Source organism: Pseudopodoces humilis, chromosome 2 (assembly GCF_049639895.1).
Source record: "Pseudopodoces humilis isolate 2021_Gansu_Grassland_sample_001 chromosome 2, ASM4963989v1, whole genome shotgun sequence".
NCBI classification, from domain to species: Eukaryota; Metazoa; Chordata; class Aves; order Passeriformes; family Paridae; genus Pseudopodoces; species Pseudopodoces humilis.
In genome coordinates, this window is record NC_142201.1 from 67,611,685 (window position 1) to 67,633,397 (window position 21,713).

The following is a 21,713-nucleotide window of genomic DNA, read 5'->3' on the forward strand; positions in this document are numbered from 1 at the left end:
TGTTGAGAGCTGAGGTGAGGCTGCCTGGGCAGCAGATTCACAGGTCCTTCTCTCCACTCTGCTTTGAGAAGTCTCTTTCACCTTGTCTCATTTCTGTCAGTGTTGCTGCTTTCCATTAGGTCTTGCAAATAATTATCAGAGGTCTTCGAGTCAAAAGTCACCATGAGGTGAATTTTGTCTTCTGTTCTTCAAGCCTCTGGTCACACCTCCTCCTTTTGGTACTGTAATTATCAGAAGGAAAGATGCTGGATCCCCCTGACCACCTTAATAACAGGGCAATGCTAATTTTTGCCTTCTTCATCCTTGGCACAGCTGTCAGAGCTTCCTCTTGCCAGCTGAGCTGTCTCGGAGAGCACCTTTCAGGCTCCCATCTGCAACCGTCCCACCAACAGGCAGAACTTCAACCACTACATTTATCTTCTTTCCCAATCCCTCAGGAAGACAAACAGAAAAGGCCACAGGGAAAACAAAACAACAAACAAAAAGGAAAGCGAAGGAAGGGCCGTTTATCAGATTAAAGAAGCAGTCAGGTCCCAAGGCTGGTGATTAAACACCCCAGCCCACGCAGCCCCCAGAAGGAGCGAGGAGCGGCGGGGGCACAAAGGAGGGAACGCCCACCCCCGCCGCCGCGGGAACCAGCCGCGGCTCGGCGAGGCAGCCTTGCAGCGCGTCTCTGTGGCGCAATCGGTTAGCGCGTTCGGCTGTTAACCGAAAGGTTGGTGGTTCGAGCCCACCCAGGGACGGAGCGCGACTCTTTTTTGTGCTGCGCCATCTGTTTTTTCCTTCCCTCCTGCAAGAGGCGGTGGCTCTAACCGGGCCGCGCCGCCATTGTAGCGGTGGGAACTACCCGAGACCCGCTTTTGCCTCCGGGACCTCGCTCCTCCTGCCCCGGCGAGAGGCGTTTGACCCGTCGCGTGCGCTCACAGCGGGGCTCCGGGCCCTCCGTTAGGTTGCTCAAGGGGGAGCGCAGGAAGAGCGGACTCCAACGGGAGTTTCCGTAGTGTAGTGGTTATCACGTTCGCCTAACACGCGAAAGGTCCCCGGTTCGAAACCGGGCGGAAACACCATGTTTTTCTTCCCTTCCCGTGTCACGGCGGACGTGTTTCCTGCCTCCTTCTTTAGAACGCGGCAGTGGCGGCGTGGGGCACATCCCCCGCCCGGGAGTGGGAGGGGGCGAGCGGCCTCCTGGGCTGCAGCGGGGCCGGGAGGAAGAAACAGGGACAACAGGGCTGGGGCCTGTGCTGAAGCTCGGTTTCATTCGCATGCACGAACCCCGCGGCAAACGCATGTTTCCCTGGAAAAGATCGTCTAGAGGAGGGGAAACGAGCCTCAGCTGAAACGGTCTGGACATCATCAGAAAACTTGGGACAAAAACTACAACCACATGCCGTGGGCATTACAGAAGCCGCTTTGGATACTATCCTATGTAAAAAGAGTAATACAGACCCAGGTCGGGGAAGAGGCATCTCCTGAGGGTTTCTTCAGCCTCTTCCTCGAAAACATACGCAGGAGACACCCGGTCCTTATTTCCTTATACTCCTTTCCCAGCATTTCCTCTCTTTTGCGAGCCCTGTGGCTCCACCGTGTTCTCCTGGGCTGTGCAGCTTCAGCATCTCCCTCGCAAACAACCACACCGTGTTTGTGCGCAGCAGTGTAAAACTAAAAATGCCTTAAAATCCATCAGCCGTGTTATTCCACTAACCTCTTCTCTCTTGCTCTGTCTGCATGCCGTCTTAGATCCATACTTAGACTGGAAGTTCTTCCACTCCGAGACCGAATCCTGGCGGACTTCAAAGCACAGCATACACTTCTGAGCACAAGCTGCTTGAAAGGTAATGTGCTTTGCTCTGAGCACCAAGGGGCTCACATCAAGAGCAGCTGTTTAGCTTTGCAAAATGAGCAAAGACACAATGGCCCTCGCTGATATATTGTCAGGAAGGGAATAAATTGTTTAAAGCAAAAAACAGTGATGGAAGAATAAATGGCAATAGCCAGCCATGAAAAACATCAAGATCAAAATCAGATTTGTAATCGGCACCACAACTGATTTCTTGAACAGTGCTCTAGCAGGTATACAGTTTGAAATCCATCAGGCAGCTCCTTTGCAGATGTGTTAGTTTATTGTAGGCAGGATGCGAGAAGGTAGCCCTTTTTCACCCTTTACTGTGTTACAAGAAGAATTTCTATCATCAAGTAGTAAGATCTGAATCACAGCAGACATCTCTGCCGAGCCGATTCCAAACTCTGAGTGCCACAATTATGCCTTTCCCAAATCAGAAGACACAGACTAACAAGACTCTGCAGAGGGATCTGGACAGGCTGGATTGAAGGGCTGGGGCCAGTTTTGTGGGGTTCAACAAGGCTGGGTGCCAGGTCCTGCCCTTGCGTCACAGGAGCTGCAGTGCTATAGATGGAGGGCAGTGCCTGGGAGGCTGTTCAGAGGAAAAGGACCTGGGGGTGCTGGTGACAGCAGCTGAACATGAGCCAGGCTGTGCCCAGGTGGCCAAGAAGGCCAATGCCATCCTGAGCTGGATCAGGAGTGGTGTGGCCAGCAGGAGCAGGGCAGGGATTGTCCCCCTGTACTTGGCACTGCTGAGGCCACACCTCCAGTTCTGTGTCCAGTTCTGGACTACAAGGACATTGAGGGGCTGCAGAGTGTCCAGAGAAGGGCAACAGAGCTGGGGAAGGGTCTGGAGTGCAGGGCCTGGGAGGAGCAGCTGAGGGTGTTTAGCCAGGAGAAAAGGAGTCTCAGGGGGACCTTACTGCTCTCCACAGCCACTTGTAAAGAGAGTGTAGCCAGGTGGGGGCAGGCCTTTTCTCCTAGGTAACAGGAGACAGGATGAGAGGAAATGGTTTCAAGTTGTGCCATGGGAGGTTAGATTGGATGTTAGGAAAAAAATCTCCTCTCTGAAAGGATGGTTAGGAATTTGAAGAGACTGCCCAGGGAAGTGGTGAAGAAACCATCCCTGGAAGTATTCAAAAAATGTAGATGTGGCATTTGGGGACATGGTTTAGTGGTGAAGATGGCAGTGCTCAAAGTCATTAGACTTTGGGAAATTTACCCTAGAACACTGATAAAACCTCCACAATACAGTGGCCAGCTTCTGATCACTACCTGTACTTGCTATCTGCCCACCTCGTGTATTTCCAGTTGAAAGAAAACTACTACAACACTTTACATTGTCGTCATGGCAAATTAAGGGCTGCATTTAAAAACTAGTCTTAATATAAAACATCCAGTAACATTTCAAATTCCAACCAGTTTTTTTGGTCATGGGGTTTTCATTCAACCTCAGCTGAATTCTCACTTACACAGGATTGGAGGCAGTAAAACATTTATGGAAACAAATCTGCACTGCATCATCTTTAGTTTTCTGTTTCAGAAAAAAAAGGCAGCCAGGAACATGCTGCACGAACAGATTTATTTTCACACCTACTTTAATCTCAAGTGTTATTTGTTTGTTCTTGGAGCTTCTATATATACCTGTACCCACACTGAATCCCACGCAGCTGCAGACCAAACATGTCTAACTTCAGTTTGTGGAGGGGGTGCCAGTGGTGAGCAGAGGTCCTTGCTTCTGTCTAGGTGTATCTGCACAGCAGGAATGCCCCCACACCCTCCATCCTCTGCCGTAAACCTCATTATAAACCTCTCCACCAGGACCTTCTCATCTTCTAGCAGGGTTTCTTCCTCCTGTTGCTCTGGGCATTCTGCACCACCAACCCTGGGCTCGCTGCTTTACTCACCCCTTGGTCTGTGTTGTGTCCCAAGCCAGTGGTGAAGGAGCTCCCATGTCACAGCTGCAGGTCATTGCAGCCCCTTCACAGATAAATCAAACTCTCATTTTGGTCAGCTTTTTTTTTTATTTTTTTAATTAGGGAATTAGGGAATTCACAAAAGGGTAAACATTTCACAAGCAGTACACCAGCCCTTAACATTCAGAATTAATTTGTTTTCTATTGTAACATTACCAATTACAGTATTTAAAACAAGGAAGCTCAAGTTCTTCACAATAACTTAAATTTCAAAAATTAAAACATTCACTGCCTGAAGTACCAGTTTGATAACAATGTACCAAACTGCAGCAGAAATAAGTTATTACAGCGAGTTCAGGGCCACTGATAGTTTTTCAAACACTTTTTAAACCTAGTTCAAACAATCCAAAAACATTAGAATCTGTAGCCATGCCATGTAATAGTATTATTTTCAACTGCACCTACTGGAAAAGTAAGACTGAACATTTAATGTTTTGAACTTGGGTTCTAAAACAACGAAAAAAATGCAGAACACCTCTAAAAATGCCTGATCTAAAGATTTGCTGATAAAATCCTTCTTATTTTCAAGAAGAAAAATGTACATCTAATCTATCTATCTAATACCCTCAGCTTTGTGTCTATGCATTTAAAAAAGACTCCAAATCAGCAACATGAAAGCTATACAAATCCAGAAACACCAAGGTGTGAATCCTCTGCTTACTCACTGCTGTCTTGCCACATTTTTCCATTACTTGCTTCCTACTGACCTTGCCTCTCCTTGGCATCTCACATACAGTCGGGGGTGCAGTGCCTGAGTCATGAAAAACTCCAAGTGACAACAGTAATAGGCATTAACTTACACTCAAATTAATTCTGAGAAACCTTTCTTTTATTACATGTTTTTTGCAGCTATGAAAAACTAATGGGTACATCTGATAGTCTTAGTGATGCAAACTCTGGACCAAATCTTACTAATTCTACTTAAAAAAATAACCTGGCTCAGAAGATATTCTACCAAGTTATATTCACAGTTACCCAGGATGAAAGCTCAGTAGGTGCTGTAACTTTAAATAGGGAAATTTCTACCATGTATCCATCTTTTCTTGGATCCAAGGGGTGTATACATCAGCATGAGCTTGTAGAACTGTAATAGTGTAAGGAGTTGAATGCCAGCCTAGCAGAATGCCAGCCTCAAGTTTATGTTACAAATGATCTTCATATCAGAGGATGCAAAATTCCTTAATTACAGAAGGTACTTTAAATTTCTTTTTTAAATATTGGACAAAGTAACTTCAGGAATTGAGTGGTCCTGTAAAAATCACTACTACAGAAGTAGTATTTCTTACACCATTACATCATCAAGACTACAGAACTTCATTATTTTTCCAACTCACTAGAGTATGGAAGTTTTTTATATTAAAAGCAGCAAAAATTAAGACTTATAGGAGCTTTTAATTAAAAATCACCATCATATCTGACAGCTAAGATAACTGCTTCTTAGAAAAATAAAATTCATCAAACCCTGATTTGCTTGTTACAATAAATATAAAGAAAAAAATACCTCAAATGTAAATCGTTCAAGTACAGCCAGTGTGCAATTATAGTTATAAAATATAATTTAGTAGTGCTTTGTTTCAAAACATACATAATACTGAAAAAATACTTAAACCCAAGAAACTCAGTATTTACCAAGTTTCAAACAGAGTTTCATCAAAATGAGGTAAATCTATGTCACCTGCCATGGAGCTTGGTGCTGAAATTGAGAACAGGTCTTCAAGAATATCTTCTCTCATAGGACTTTCAAAAGAAAGTTTTTTCACACAGTGTTTGTTTATTGCATCAAGCTCCGAATTAGTGTCCTTTACAGGACTGTAGTAATTGTGGTCCTCACTTGTCACTGCTGCCTGTGGCACACTGGTGTCCTCATTGGATGTGGTTGTTGCCACGCTGCTGTGCACCATTTCCATGTACATACACTCGTCTTCGCTCTTTGGAGCCTCCAAGGAAGCGACAGTCAAAGAAGGGGACAGTAATTCTGCCAGTATTTCATCGGTGTTATCATGGCCAGTGCACCCTGGCACAGTGTTTGCATTAAATTCGGATCCATTCCCTGTGACATCAATCTGATATGGCAGCTCCCTTAAAAAGCTCTGCAATAATTCACTCTCATTTTGAGGTTCAGTCTGCGATGGGGCGCTTGCGTCTCCACTCACAGGTTTTTCCCGTTTCATCTGTTCCACTGCTAATTTATCCAGTGAAGCCAACTTCTTCTTTTTAGCATTAAGTTTTTTTAATAATTTTAGGCGAAGTTTTTTTGTTTTGTCACTGTCTGGCTCTTCTGCCTTACGAGAATTATAGCCAGGTGAAGGGAACTGAGTCACTTTAGCTGAGGTACCCAACGTACTTTCTGACTTATTCCAAGTTGGACCTACAACAGTGGTAGGATTTGCTGTTGGAAGACAAGTGCTTTGAGAAAATCCTTTGAAATTTGATAAAGGATGAGTATTATTACTCTGAGGAGCCAGTAACTTTGGGGTCTCCGTTGTTTTCTTTGTATCTCTGCTTTGAAATCCACCAAAGTTACTTGCGCCCTTAACTGGCAGCCGAACTTTACTTATTTTTTGCACTGAGGGAGTTTTGCAACTTCTCTCATTCTTGAGAGCTGAGGCACTTGAAGGCATAAAAGAAGTATTCTTGATTAATAATTTCTTTACCCAGCTTCCTACAAATCCTCCTTTTTGGTCTTTGTGTGAGGGCTGGACTGAACTACTGGCACCAGAAGAACTGCCAACTTGAGAATTAACTACTGTTTTGCTTGTACCTTTCAAGTCAGGTGATTTTTGTATAGTATTTTCCATTGCTAACAACTTCTTGTTTAGCAGTAGTTCTGAATTTAATCCATGTTCTCTGTTAGCTAAATTAGACCTGTCATTTAATTGAGAAGGTGAGGAGTCAGATGAATCAGGGTCGTGTTTTATGGGCACAGGAGGAGTAATATTTACTGGGTTCAACTCACCTAGAGGTAAACAAATACTGGAATTTTCATATAACATGGATTTATTGCTCATAGTTAGACTAGTTCCAGCAAACTCTCCTGTATATGGAGTGCTAAGTGAAAAAGCTGGTTCCTGCTGTTGTGTGCCCCATCCATCAAGAAGGTTATTTCCCACCATCCGTCCGTTAGGCAGTGATTTATCTTCAGAAGCAGCTAGATCTTCTTCAAGCATCAGTTTTACAAGATCACCATCTGCCAGATTTTCTAAACCATGATGAATAATACTTTTGTCCTCAGCTACTTGCTGCTGTTTCTTCTCTGGAGTCCTCACAGAATCCTCTTTGTGGTGTTCTGCAGGTGCTTTGCCGACAGTGTTATCAAAACCACAATGCAATACTCCGGAATTTGAATGTACGTTATTAAGAGGAAAATCTTCACTATTTTTACTTTGGAACTGTGAATTCACTTCTGGCACAGGGGATGCTTTCTTTTCCCAGATAACAATATGAATCTCTGAAGGAGGAACTTCAAATCTTTGACGTCTCTTGCAATATGGACCCTTTAAATCATCACATTCAAGCCAAGTGCCTGAAAAATAACAACCAGTGCAGAGACTCAGACTTTTAAAATTGAAGTCACTATCCTCACACTTGTCAAGTATTTTTATTAACCCATTCCCCTGACAAGTAGAAAATAGAGTTGTTTTTTTTTTTCTTCAGAGAAAACTGGGAGACTTTCACTGTAAAAAGATCAAATACAAGAAGAACTTGCAGCAATATTATAACAGGTCAGAGCAGGTCAACCATAAAACAAAGCTAGCTCAGGGTTTTTTTTTTTTGGCTGAAACATCTTGTCTGAAAATATCCTCACAAGTCTGAGGTAAGAACCACCTCTCAAATTAAGTTTCTCTGTAGACCTTTTCATTGCCTGGGTAGGAAGCACAGGGGCTAAAAAGAAATTGCTCATTTTAATACTCTTGTCTCTTCATCTGCAAACTGTTTTTAGATCATGAAATAATATTTTATAGCTTCAAGAATTTTAACACAGATATATACGACATATAGGAGGTTCTCAACTAGACATTTCCCAGCTGCTTCCTCTTCCCATTTCTTTTTTATCTCTGCCAGTAAGACTTAGACAATTTTCATACTGTCACAACATTTCATAAGACTGCAGCCCACGCTCTCTACAGAGGCATGATTATCAAAATATCACCTTTTCACCTTTTCTGATTATGGATCTTCCACCACTGGTACAACCATCTTACCATTAGTAATGTTTCTAACATGGATTTGTGCCGCCCACCCCTGAGGTGCCATAAAGTTCAGATATAAAAAATAACTTAATTAATTGCTCATAGTACAATAGGTTACCTTGCTTCCAGCCAAGAATGGATGAATCACTGGTTTAAAAATAAACAATACTACTTGCTCCACAGTCATGGTCAGACTGCATTTTTTAACTTTTATGAAGTTACGAAGGGAAAAAAGCTCTATAGCCAAATTACCTTTTTCCAGTAAATGCACTGTAAGACAACACTGTGCAGTTAAACCAACCAAAAACCTTCACTCTGAGAAACAAGTCCCCCCAGTTATTTGCAACATTTTAATATGAAGTTTAGAACGCAGACAAAAGAAATCTTAGTTATTATATATCAACGGTTGAGACTACTGCAGTAACCCATAAAACATTTCATGTAGACTCATGAAATATTATGGTAGGTAAGAACCATAAACTCTATCTTATCTCTTTCTTTTAAAAGGAAAGGCTGAGGGAGCTGGGCCTGTTCAGCCATGAGGAGAGATGACTGAGTGGGGATCTCATCAGTGTCTGTGAGTATCTGGAGGGAGGTGTCAGAGGACAGACCCAGGCTCTGCTCAGCAGTGCTGAGCAATAGGGCAGAAGGCAACAGGCAGGAAGTGAAGCATGGGAACCTTCACCTGAACATGAGGAAGAACTTCTTTACTGGGCAGTGACCGCACACTGGAACAGAACGCCCAGAGAGGCTGTGGAGTCTCCCTCACCGGACACATTCAAGAACTGTCTGGACACAATCCTGTGCCATTTGTCTGGGATGGCCCTGCTTGAGCAGAGAAGTTGGATGACCCCCTATGGTACCTTCCAACCTGACCCACTCATGATTCTTACCATCAGGATTCAAAGACCAGCTTATGAAGTGCTTCTTATCTGTTTGGTACTGAACAACAGATGTTATTTGGTAGGTGTCCTCCTCAAACTGGAATGAATATTTCTCCAGGTTATTATGTGGCAAGCCTTCCATAAAATGTAATGTTAATATTGAGGGTAGTCTGACAAAGAAACAATAAAGAACCAGTTTACTACAATAAAACAGTGGCAAAAGTTCCTAATGAAAAAGTAGAACATCTCTAAGAGTACATGGTTCTGCCCTTACTATTCTACTTCCTCACAGTCTCTTCAGATTGCACAGTAAGCACAAAGGGAAAAGAATATCCCAACTGGATATTCAATTTAATTATAGATTAGGGGAAAAAAAAACAACACCAAATAAGAAATTTGGGGAGTGGGGAAAAGTTGAAAACAAACACCCCTGTGCCATAAACACATTAGTCAGGGACATTGTTACCAAGTCATAAAAGTAAACAAATGACCAAACAACTTTTATCCACAGCAGAGACTGTGAAAAGGCTGACACTGGCTATCAGTTGTCTGTATTTACTACTTGATAGTTAAGAATTTATGACCTAGCTCAAACACATGTGCTGGTCAGCATGTTAAATACTGCTCTGATTCATGTTTAGTAAACACTATTTTCTATTTCAGCTTTTAAGAATGATCTAATGTGGAGGCCCAGGGGCCTGCAATCTCAAATCTTTACAAGTGAGTACTGATCAGAGTTTAGGGTACAGAATCTCTGCAAACCCACAGTAACAGTCTGGTTTCAAAAGTCATATATTCAATAAATGAAGTCTCAGATCTTTATGTATGTTACTTTCAAGTTCACATATTCAAACTTACTTTTCCAAGATCATCTGTTGTCTTTGAGATGTATTACCACAGTTATTACATGGTCCAATATGAACAGCGTTAAGTGGATGCCAGTCAGGGATTACATTTGTAAATGTTGTTAGTGTTTTCTTCAATCTGGACACACACACATTAAAAGAGTAAGCTGAGTTGGTGATCAGAAAACAATAAATATACATACTTCACCAGGAAACAAGTTATAAAAACATTATGGCAAACCCAAATTCTATTCATGTTCATGAGATCTGTGTGGAATTCACTGTGACAGCATCACATCCAAGTCAGCCCTGAATTCAGTTCTGCCAAAAAGCATTAGTCACAATTTTTTTTCAGCAGCTCTGTGGCCCTCAGTTTCACATTATTTGCTTTTTCTTCCTTTTAATGTTATCTCTGTTTCCTTTCCAACATAAGACAGAACTTGTACCAGCATCTGCATAATTTACTAGCTAATACAGAATCTCAAGAAGAGAAGAAAGCAGCAACAAATTACCTGAGAATCTATGTCTTAACATTAAAAACAAGGTCTTGTTTTTAAAAACTAGTACATTCATAGCAGAGATTACACTGTATGTATGAAAATACAATGTATGGGATATTAAAGTGAAGCAACAGTTTATTCACTCACTAGCCACAGAAAGGACTTCCTCTGTATTCAACGAAAACTACAGTTTTCAACTTTATAAAAGCCCAGAATGTAACAAAGGATCTTGAAGACATCCTATTTACCAGGTCTACATATTAACTTTCCAGAATAACAGATCAAATTAATCTCATTTCATTGGGGATCTAGAATTTTATTATACAAACCTAAGGTAGTGGAGAAAAACAGATGTTTTTCAAATAAAATAAGCTGTCTTCCAAAGGTGTCTCTCTTTTCCTGCTGATTCTAAAAGGAGCCTATATTATGAGCTTGTACTTGCGGCTACACAGAGCTAAATCAATTCTCAAGAAGTTCCTCCCCTGTAATACTATTTTAAAATACATAAATTGTGTTATAGAATCCCTGATTCTTTGTAACCCAAGTGAATATTCCAAGTATTTCTCAATAGCAGAAGTGTACTAAGCATATATTTAGAATCACAACAATTTGTATACTCTCAGCAAAATATCAGAGTGAGCAGGTCCAGAGACTCACATGGTTACATATTGTTTCTTTCTTAACTAATTGATGACATGGTTGCTTAAGACATGGAATAGCAGCAAACTATTTGCAAATGAAAAAGCAGATCATGTAAAATTTCAACAACAAGCTTAAACCTGGAAATCTGAATAAAACTGACTATTATATACAGATTTTAAAAGGTAAGGTAGAACAGCTATATAAAAATCTTACCGGTCCTGGTGTTTGTGGCCACAACGTACACATTCAGACTTCCATGAAAACGAATTCAAGAACAGTTTCTCAGCTTGTTGATCTACTTGTAAGAGTAACTGAAGTGCAGACACTGGATTCTCCATATTACCTTCAAAGATGGGACAGGAAAAAAAAGATACTAAATATCTAAAATCACCTTTCAGTACCTCAAAAAGGATGAAGACAATTTTATTACTATGAGTTAAATTTCAGTTATTTGTTCAAGGCTCTATTTGTAATTCTTACAGCAAAGGGATTGATTGATGTTTTTAGGTTGTTATCAGCAACAATTTAATGACTAACAGCATCATAACAAAGATTATCTACTCTCTAAAAAGTCAAAATGGGCAAAGGACAAAACAGCTGATCATAGTGTGAAGCATGTGCAAGTCACCAGTAGAAACAAATGTATTTCCAAACTTTCTTGTATGCATACATTCACACATACTTTTATGTATGACATAAAAGGCTATACATTCAGGGTTACCTGGAAGTAATTACTGAGATGCTGCACTAATTACTTACCCAATTCACACCTCAGCTGAGGCTGAACTTCTGTAAACATGACAGTTCTGATTTCATTGAGCTGAGATTCTGCTTTTGAGAGAACATCTAAAGAAAAAAATACATTATGTCTTCATGCAGTCACATGTGTAACAGTGTAACAGGCCCCACACCTTTTCACACACACAGGTAGCCCTAGCATGCACTCCTCCTCTGCAAACCAATGCCCTTCATATTGACCCATACCTGCCTAAGACTTGCTGGTAGAACAGCCAATTCTTGGTATTAACAGATTTGAAAATTAGAGAAGAATTTACAGAAGTTACTTACCTGTAGTCTGCTGACTAAAACCTACTTGCTCTGACTTAAATTATGACTAAGAGCCTGGGCCAACAGCTTTGTAGTAACAATTTTTAAGGATAGTGTGACAATATGAATTACAATTACACACATTACAAATCCTGAAGATTCAGGGATTAAAAGAAAACTTTGAAACTTAAGCATTAAGACCAAAAGCACAAAAATTTGTCTATATGCTTTCTAATATACAATTCAAATAGTAAAACATTTAAATGTATTGTTTCAGATTAAATACCAATTTCCCAAGTAAGCCTTTAAAATAGTATAAATAATTTTAAAATAACTTTTTACTTTATATGTGTTAGTATTTTAATTTTGTATGTTGTTTAAACACAAATACATTCTTTAAGCACAAGAACATAACTTCTACTACACAATCATGATCATAACCTGCAGAAATGAAAGGAAATATTTAGATTAGCTGTTGAAACTGCTTATTACATATTAACTGTGTATAGAAAAAAAGAAACAAAGTTTCTTGCAGCTATATTGCTCTAGATTGTTTATGAAAACAGCTGTATGCAAAAGATATTGTAAAATTACGCAGAGGAGCAGAATGAATTCTACACCTATTCTCCACAAAAATACTCTTCATCCAATCCTCTCTCCACTGTTACCCAAATAAACTAAGTTGTTTTGCAGCAATTGAAATTAAAAGGCCCAAGTTCTTTCAAACAGCACTGTATTCCAACACTTAACATTCCCATTTAAGGGTTACTGCACACCAGAGCTCCTTTGCAAACACAGCCCAACAAAGAAAAACATCTCAGACAGGTTCTAGGATGGCAGAGGGCTTCCCAGTAACAGCTGAACACCTAAACTCAAGCAGCCTGCCTTTCTGGCAAGCACAGGACATGAACGGGTTCAGAATATTTTGGGGTTTTCTCCCCGCTTTGTAACATGGATGAAACCACTTTTTGATATACATTACTTTTCCTAGGAAAGAACCTTATTCAAATTACCTAGGGCTGTTCTGTGACTATGGTTTTATATAATCAAACTCACATAGCCCAACAGAATGTCCAGAAGAGGTACTGGCTAACCGGAGAGCTTCACTCCTTCTGTAACAGATCATATCTTAGAATTTTAGACTTATGACATCAATGGTCCAGTTCAAGAGAAATAAAAACCCCATGGACTTAGTTTAGGAGTCTTAAACACAATCTCCACAGAACAGAAAATTACTAAAGGCCACACCAGTAGGATACAATGACACATCCTCCTCAGTTAGAGTCCTCCAATATGTTAAGTTGAGCTGACCTTAACTCCTGTTAAGGGTTACTGGTCTGGACTAACCCTTTCCAGACCACAAGATCCAGGTTAATGTGTTTGACTACTTTTGACTGAAGCAGGTTAAGAAACACTGTCAACTACAGCAGCCTGCAGACCTCAGGAGATGCATTCCTTCAATGAACGCAGCTGGAGTCAGAAAGAACTTATGTTCCCAGCTTTACTATTTTCAGCCTGACAAGACAGCTGCCCACTTACACAATGATATAAACCACAACAGAAATTGTTTTGAAGATCAAGATTAAAATAGCATCCTAGTATCATGTTAACCAATAGAGGAAAAGGAAACAAAGTAAGGGTGAATTACATAAATAATTCATAATATCTTTATTTTGGATATGACAAAAAAAAAATTAAGAGATGCTTGGTGTTTGGTGCCTTCAAAGAGTGCATGCTTGCCCCAACAAAAACAATTTCAGATGTTACCAGGATTTTGCTAGATAAAGCACACCAATCTGCAAATTCATGGTAACAGTTGTATTTTTTCTGATCTTGAAATAGAACACAGGCATATATAAGTGTGCTGTCTTAAATTCCACATATTTGTAGCAAATCAGTCTATGAGAAAACAGAAGCTAAATTTACTCACCTTTTACTTTACTCCTTTTACAGGTATTCAGAAGAATAGATGCTTGATTATACTTTGATAAGAGTTTCTGGAGTAAACATTTTCCATCTTTATATTCTTCTGCTACAGCAGATTTTAATGTTTCTAAGTGTACCAGTGCTGACAAAATACAATCTAACCAACAAAGATTACGTATGTTTCTCCACTGAAGACATAAATCTCTGTTATTAGTGGAACATTTATCCTCTTTGAGTGAAATTTCAGATGCTGTTGATAAAAGTTCAGAATTTGGCAAGAGTTGTGTTTTGGGACTATAAGTCTTTGGTGGACTTTCTTGGTAGTTGTTGGTCTTGGTGGTTTTTTCAAAATCCACCTTCGGCATGCAGGACCCCACATGGTTGCCAGGGTTTTGCTGGTCATTTTGTAATACATCATGCAGGCTTGGCTTGGGAATACACAAATTATTCTGGTAGCCTTTCACAACGGAGTCTGCATTAATGGTGTGTCCAACATTGAGTACATTGTTAGTTCTTGCTTTTTTTGGATCTGATTCAACAGCAGAAAAGTCACTGCTATCACCCAATTTCCTTTTCTTGTGAGTAGTTGGAACTTGATGATTTTTTGAACCAGTAGAAGTAATTATGCTGTTTAATGTTTTATAACCAAGTGGGTAGATACACTAAAGGAAAGAAAGAAGGTTACAGTGAAACCTGAAAAGCAATTTCAGGTGAACAAGAGCTAAAGAAAGTACAAAACATACTTTTAAAATGGAATTGAATCACAGAATCATAAAATGGCTTGCTTTGGAAAGGACATTATAGACCATCCAGTTCCAAACCCCCTGCCATGGGCAGGGACACCTTCTACTGGACCAAGTTGCTTAGACCCACATCCAACCCAGTCATAGGGACTTCTGTAAAGTGATATTTTAATTAAATCAATGCATATATTCAACATAGGTATGACAGGAAGGGTGTGTTATCCCACCACTGTCTTATAAGCAACTGTGAAATAAATACATCAGTACTGATACTTCATAACTACTTTTCCAGTAAATTCTTCCAACCTCCACAACCAACCTAGTTTTGACAAGGGGAATCTTCTTGTCTTATTCTGCTAAATCCATTCCTTTAGGATACAGATTTGACATTATTATCTCATGTCTGAGAGACTATTGATGCCCAAACTGGCAGGGTATCTTTCAGGCTAGCTCAATGACCAAATGGCAACTAGAATATAGACAAATCCCTATTACCAACCTTAAGAACTATACTGCAATTAATTAAAAGCAGGAAGGAATGGGAAAAACAACTCTGAGATCCATATCTCATTTAGTTTCTACTGATTTATGGGCACCAGTCTGTTTGGGATTCCTATACCCTCCCCACATACATGGAGCAGTGAAGGGAGAGGTAGCAAAATCACAATTCAAATATTAAGCAGCACAGATAAGGTTAAAATTAAAAAGAGGAAAGAAAAGAAAGAAAAACATTGTAATTACAATTATAAACCTATTTGCATTACCTCAAAGAAAGGAAAACAGGAGACCCAGATCTGCTGGAGTTATGCATTAGTTACATGGATCATCAAATACTCACCTTCTACTCTGACTTGTACAAGAATTTATTTAATATCACTTGTGATCCCTTGTTACATGAGAAGAACTCTCCTTTATTTAATTTTAATTTACTCTTTTTAATCCTTTAGGGTAGCCACCTGTGCCTTAACACTGAATATACACAGGTTACTTCTGTTTTTCCCTATTTGTAAGCAAATATCCTGCAGCATATAGAAGCAGAGGGGTCCTATTTCAACAGTCTGCTTACCCCCAGTAAAATCATGGACTTAGAGAGGTGTAACTGCTGAAGGTAAAGGCCTCTGCAGGCCCAAATAAAACCCTTTATTAGTGTAATACCTGAGGATTTTCACAAAGGAAAATGGACTCTTGAAAATTAAGGCGGTAAGTCCGTAAACCTTGGATCTGACCCTTCTCTTTGCAGACTGGACAACATTCATGTGCAGTTGTTTCCAAAGGATAACAGTTCTAAAAATAATAACAAATCAAGAAAGATATAGCAGCATAAATTAATGTATTTCATGCATTATCCCAAGGTAAGACATACTTAGCAAGATACAAAATCATTGTTCAACTTCTAGATATAATACAATATAAAAAAACTACATTGGTTTCTTTATTATTATTTTTAATATATTTGTATGGTAGAATGATTTAAATAAAATTATATTTTTATTTAAATATTCAAATAAGGTGTCTTTAACAACACAATTATGCACATTTTATTTTACTTAAACTAAACCACAGGACCCTTATTGCCAGGGAACACAAGCTCAGATCTTTGAAAGATAAATCAATTTTCATAGGAATGCAAACAGTTGTAAAAATAGTGCCAGTAAAAAAACATAGGCACATATTTACTTAGAATAATCTTTCGCCATTGTTATAGATTTCCGTGGAAAATAATTTTGAGATTTTTTTTTTTTTTTTGTAAAATTAAGACCAATTAAAAATCTCTCAAAACAGAGAAAAATATGAACTTTGCACATATGTAAAACAAGTTTCAACTGACTTTTCCCAAATACCCCACCATGTGGAGTGTCGATTTCCCTATACCAGTCCCTTCTCCAATCACTTGCAAACCATTTGTAGTCTTCTGGGTATCCATCATTCTGAGCCACTGGCTAATTTATGTCACTTGTAACAATGTCATGACCACTAAGGATTTTTCAAAGACGCCTGAAAAATAAGAAGTGAATAAAACAATTAAAGAAAAATTAGAGTGAAGTTTGTGAAAAAAAAAAAAAATACCAACAATGCAGCATGCGTGACTTCTGGAAATTAATTTAGAAGAGTATTTCCTAAACTGAAAATATTTTTTTTTGTTATAGTGTGGACTGTGAACTCAAAACTTTAAATTAAGAACTATAGGGACCCAATGCTGCTCCTGTTGACTTGAGTCTAACTAGAATAAATATATATCTCTTCAAGATGCATGAGAAAGTTGTTGAATTGCAAAGTCATCAATGTAGTATCTTTCCTTCAGCCATAACTGTTCCCTTTTCATTACTTCAGTGAAAAACACTATCTCCCACACCATGATGTCCTTTAAACCCTTTTATACAGTACAGCAACAACTTCTTCCAAAAAAAAAAAAATTCTCCAGGCATCCTTGAGACTAGTGTAAACATTAGTTCAACCTAAACCTACTTAGAGTATTTGGCAAGGAGAGACCCTACAGAACTGCATGGAATGCTAACAACCAACAGAGCATGAATTAAAAAAGCACAACAGAAAAACACAACCACTCACATTTCAAGTCAGACCCTCACAGCAACTTAAGAGTGGGTCAAAATGAGATAGCATCCTATTGATCCTTTCAGTGTGTCCAGCAGCTCTTTTCAGAATTATCAGCATGTAGAGACAGTAGTCCCTGACTGATGAAACTAATGGTTGTAGCAGAAGGCAAGAATATAAAAGTATCAATCCATGTGCCTTAGAGCACATTTAGCTTTCAAAGTAATGTTCTAGGGTGCACAAGAAACAACACGGTCCAGGGCGCATGCAAGGTGAAAATTAATGGGTTAGCTCAAGGTGTACATGCTTGTTGGAGTATAAAGGAAAGACAAGCATCCTGACTTTCACACAACAGCAACACCACTATCACACTGCAACTAAACTCTGTTATCATGTATTTAGTCTAGCCAGGAAGTTGACTTGTTTTATAAAATTACAAGCAGTACAGATAACAGCCTTTCACATAGGATATATTATACTAAAATATATTATTTTTCAAGGGACTTCAGTCAATTCCTTGGCATGAAGCAGTATCAGCTCTCCAGAATAAATAAAAACCAGATCATATGACAGAAATGCCTGAGAAATTTCTCACCACAAAAATTCAACACACACTCATAATCGTAACACTAAGGCCCTGCAAGTTATTCCATTTTAAGCATGCCCCTTGGTTTTGTAAAACATATTTATTCAGTTGTATTCCATTTCTGTTACTTCTGCTGTTCTTTGTAAAGTTTAAATACTGAGATGTGTAAGATGTTCTGAGATGTACAATACCTCCCCCAGCTATAATCACCCAGCCAACAGTACCACAATACTGAAATACTTTTATTTCTATTACAAATACAATAACACTTTTTAAAAATTAATTATCCTTTTAGTTCAAAGACAAATACAAGGAGCAAATAAAATGGGTCTGCCAGTACTAGATATGCAGAGTGGTACCAAGAGGCCTGCCTGTACTCTTCAAAGTCTCTAACATTACAGGAAAGTATTGGTGAAATTTGCACAATGTACAAACACTGGGCATCAGATCAACACTGCCAAGGAAAACAGCCAAGTAAAAGACTGCTGTATCAAGTACTGCAACAACTCATTGTAGCCACATGCAATAACTGCATTACAGATGGAAAAGTTCACAGGAACGCACATTCAACCTTACTAGGTCATGTTCCAAACAATTAATCCTTCTTTACATCTGAATATTGAAAAAAATGATGCAAAATATGGTATGAATGTGACTTAATTATCATTATGCTGTGGCTACACTTCCTTCAGTAGATGAGTTGATCTAACAGCTTGCTGCTGCAGAACAGGAGCATCACTTTTCTCTTTTATTTCCTTTCCCCCCACTTTCCCTGACAGCTCATGTCCTCATCAGACTTTTCATTAACTAAATGAACTCACAAAACAGCAGAAAACTCAGTAAAGCATGAGTTTTTCTGCTATTCCAGGGAATTAAATTGGTCTGTGAAAACTCCAATGACCTAGGGAGGGCAGAAAATAAGGAAAAGATGAAGGATTAGAGACATATGGGTTTGAAATAGAACAGCCTAAGGAACTGGCTGGATGGCCACATCCAAACAGCTGCAGCTCAATGTACCAAGCACAAACCAGTGACAAATGGTGTCCCTCAAGGGCCCATACTGAGGCCAATACTGTTTATTGTCTTCATGCAAAGAGACACAGACTGTGGGATCTGGATTCTGCCCCTCCAGTCTGCTCTGGTGAAACTCCACCTGAAGTGCTGGGAACTAAGTAATGATGTGGACCTGCTGGAGTGAGTTCAGAGCACCTCTCCTACAAGGAAAGGCTGTGAGAGCTAGGATTGCTCAGCCTGGAGAAAAGCAGGCTCTGGGGACACCTTACTGCAGCCTTTCAATACTTAAAAAAGGCTTACGAGGAGGAGATAGAGACCTTTTACTGGGATCTGGAATGATGGTAAAATGTGCAGTGGTTTTAAATTTAAAGAGGGCAGATTTAGATTGGATTAAAGGAAGAAATTCTCTACAATCAGGATGGTGAGACACTGGGAGAGGTTGCTCAAGGAAGCTGTGGATGTCTCATCATTGGAAATGTTCAAGGTCAGGTGGGACACTTCTTAGAAGAAGCTGGTCTAGGGGAAGGCATCCCTGCCCAGAGCAGGGGGGATTGGAACTAAATGATCTTTAAAGGTTCCTCCCAGCCCAAACCATCACATCAAACAATTCTATGGATAAAGGGACCTGTCCCTTTTTCATAACAACTGTACCTTGTGAAACAGTACCTTATGAATTAGAATCAGTTGCAAACTGCAAAAAGCAGGCAACAACAGTGATTACACTACAGTGAAGAGTATACCTCCTTTTTTAAAGGCTAAACAGACATCTAAAAATAGCCTTTTTTTTAAAAATCACCTTACAAGTCTTGTTTTCTTCATCAAGGGGATATTGAAAAGATTAAAAGAAACAAATGTGAAGGAAAAAAAAAGTGGTTTTAGTTATCTTTCCATTCTTTACACAATAAGAAATCAGAGTATTAAGGTTTTTCTTTATCTGAAGTCATAACTACTTGGGATAGCCATAACTATTCAAATCCCAATCCTTCCCTCAAAAATTGACAGCTTTGGCCACAAAATGTATTTCGTTACATGCAACAGTAACATCATTCCCGTGAGAAAGCTACTCTCTCTCCAGCACAGCCCCTAAGTACTGGGCAGACCCACAAGGCTCCACGATGTGGGAGCAAACATGAATTCCTTTCCTGAAAACAGCCTAACATGGACTAAGCAAATAATGATAAAGCTAATGACACTGCAAAACAAACCAGCGTGCAACATCATTACTCCACTGTTCTAAGTGTTTCTTCTACAGGCAGACTCCTCTGAGACCTCCACATATTAAATGCTTTTATGAGTGCATGACAAGGGATGGGGACTACACTTTGCTGGCAAATCATTCAGTTCTGGAACAAAAGGAATGCAGGAATGCGAGTGCAGGAAAAACACCGCCTAAACTAGTGCAGCTTATGACAGCAGCAGCTAAGAGGCAAGATTTCAGGAAGGCAGGCGATCTGTGTCCCAAGGCAGTGGAAATGAGAGGCACGGGCTGGGGGGGGTGGATGCCATCTAACCAGCCGTCAGGGCAGGCCCGGCCTAGCGCGGGGCTGCTGCCCGCCCTCCCTCATTCCCACACCGAAACGTGCTCGGCTTTTTCAGATAAACCTATGGGTAAACTGCCTCCTGTGTTCTTATTCCACAGCCAGAGTGATCCACACGCTACGGAAAGACTGCAGAAGGAAAAAAGCGTTCAGAGTTAATCGCTGAATACTAGGAAGCCGCGTCAGGGGCGGACACACACGCGGTACCTGCCGGAGCGCATCTCTGAGCGAGTGAGGCGCCGAAGGCCCGCACCCTTCCCCGCGCTGCTACTGACATGAAATACTCAGTCGGCATTTTGGGACCCGCGACACGCCCTCCCCCCGCTCTCCACCTCCAAGGGACCGGGACAGGCCGAGCCCGCCGCTCCCGGCGCCAGCCGGGCCCCGGCCCGCTGCGCTCGGCGGGCTCGCTCTCCCCCGCGGCCTCGCTCTCACCTGCCGCCGCCCCCGCTCCCGGCTCCCGGCGCTGCCCCAGACCCCGCCGCGCCTTGCCGCCGCCGCCCCCCGCCCGGCCGCTGCCGCTGCGCAGCATCCGGCGCGCACCTGCTTCCACGCGGGCCCGGCCCGCCCGCTCCCGGCAGCCAGCGGAGGCGGAGCCAGTGCCGGGCGGGCCCTGGGCTGCGCCGAGCGGGGCCAGCAGCGCCCGAGGTATTTCCCGCTCCCTCCCTCTCTCCTCCGCGCCCTTCTGCCCTCACTCACGCGGCGCGGTGGGAGGGGACGGCGGCGGGGGCCGGTCCTGCGGCAGCTCCCGGGGCCGCCCGGGCAGGGAGGGGGCCGCACCTGCTCCCCCCGCAGCTGAGGGCCGGGAGGCGGCGGCCCCGCAGCGCTCGCCCCGGTGCCGGGAGGGGCCGCGCCGCCGCTCGGCGCGGTGCCCGGGGCAGGGAGGTGATGATTAACCTGCGGGCCATTGAATACCTGCCTAAAGTCGCGCCCAGGGTGGGGTTTAACCTTGTGCGAGGCTCGGTGCCTCCCGTGTGACTCTCTGCCCGAGAGCCTGCAGCGACCAGTTCTACTGCTGCCGCCGAAGCGCTGCGGGGATGCGCAGCTCCCTGTTGAAAATCTCTGCTCTAAATCTCAACCTAGAGCTCGCCTCGCAGTCGTTTTTGGCGGTTTTAGGCTCAAGAGGTCGAAATGATGGTGGGGTCTCGGCGAGCGTCTCTGCACCAGCAGCCTCGGGCTGCAGTTGCTCGAGTATTTGTGGCTGGCACTTGAATCCATGCTGGCCGCTTTTCCTCGAGCTGAGCTGCAAGGAGCCCGGCAGCTGCGGCATTTAGGTCAGTGCTCCACTTCTCTTGCGTCAGGAAAGCTGTCAGTGCGGCCCCAGCCTCCTGCTCCTCGGGGCTGCAGGACAGAGTGAGTCAGGAGATTGTTCCAGTGGGAGCACAGAAAATACTTTCCCTCCTACTGCCTGCCTCTGCTTTCCTGACAC

At 41.6% G+C, this 21,713-nt stretch overlaps 1 protein-coding gene, 1 long non-coding RNA gene and 2 other non-coding genes across 7 annotated transcripts in view; 3 read left to right on the forward strand and 1 right to left on the reverse strand.

Annotated features, from left to right (window-relative positions):
- Positions 1 to 669: 669 nt before the first annotated feature.
- Positions 670 to 743, forward strand: TRNAN-GUU (transfer RNA asparagine (anticodon GUU)). The gene has a single exon. It is a non-coding gene; the product is annotated as a tRNA-Asn (tRNA).
- A 248-nt stretch (positions 744 to 991) lies between these two features.
- Positions 992 to 1,064, forward strand: TRNAV-AAC (transfer RNA valine (anticodon AAC)). The gene has a single exon. It is a non-coding gene; the product is annotated as a tRNA-Val (tRNA).
- Positions 1,065 to 3,854: 2,790 nt separating this feature from the next.
- Positions 3,855 to 20,557, reverse strand: USPL1 (ubiquitin specific peptidase like 1). Of its 2 annotated transcripts, none has more exons than XM_005516299.3 (8): positions 16,422 to 20,557; positions 15,749 to 15,877; positions 13,855 to 14,512; positions 11,637 to 11,723; positions 11,091 to 11,220; positions 9,749 to 9,874; positions 8,900 to 9,060; positions 3,855 to 7,339 (listed from the first exon to the last, which is right to left on the reverse strand). In XM_005516299.3, exons 1-8 carry the CDS (start codon positions 16,518 to 16,520, stop codon positions 5,442 to 5,444), a joined length of 3,288 nt encoding a protein of 1,095 aa, XP_005516356.2. In that variant the 5' UTR covers positions 16,521 to 20,557; the 3' UTR covers positions 3,855 to 5,441. The 2 variants fall into 2 exon arrangements, with proteins under 2 accessions (XP_005516356.2, XP_014106941.2); XM_014251466.2 differs by having other exon boundaries at positions 16,493 to 20,555.
- A 332-nt stretch (positions 20,558 to 20,889) lies between these two features.
- The window catches only part of LOC148184871 (uncharacterized), a 35,042-nt gene continuing 34,218 nt past the window's right edge, over positions 20,890 to 21,713 (forward strand). For 2 of the 3 annotated variants that reach the window (XR_015771877.1, XR_015771878.1), the window contains exon 1: positions 21,187 to 21,558. This is a non-coding gene — a long non-coding RNA (uncharacterized LOC148184871). Of the gene's footprint in view, positions 20,933 to 21,186; positions 21,559 to 21,713 lie in introns of those variants that run through there. The other variant, XR_015771879.1, reaches the window with a different exon arrangement.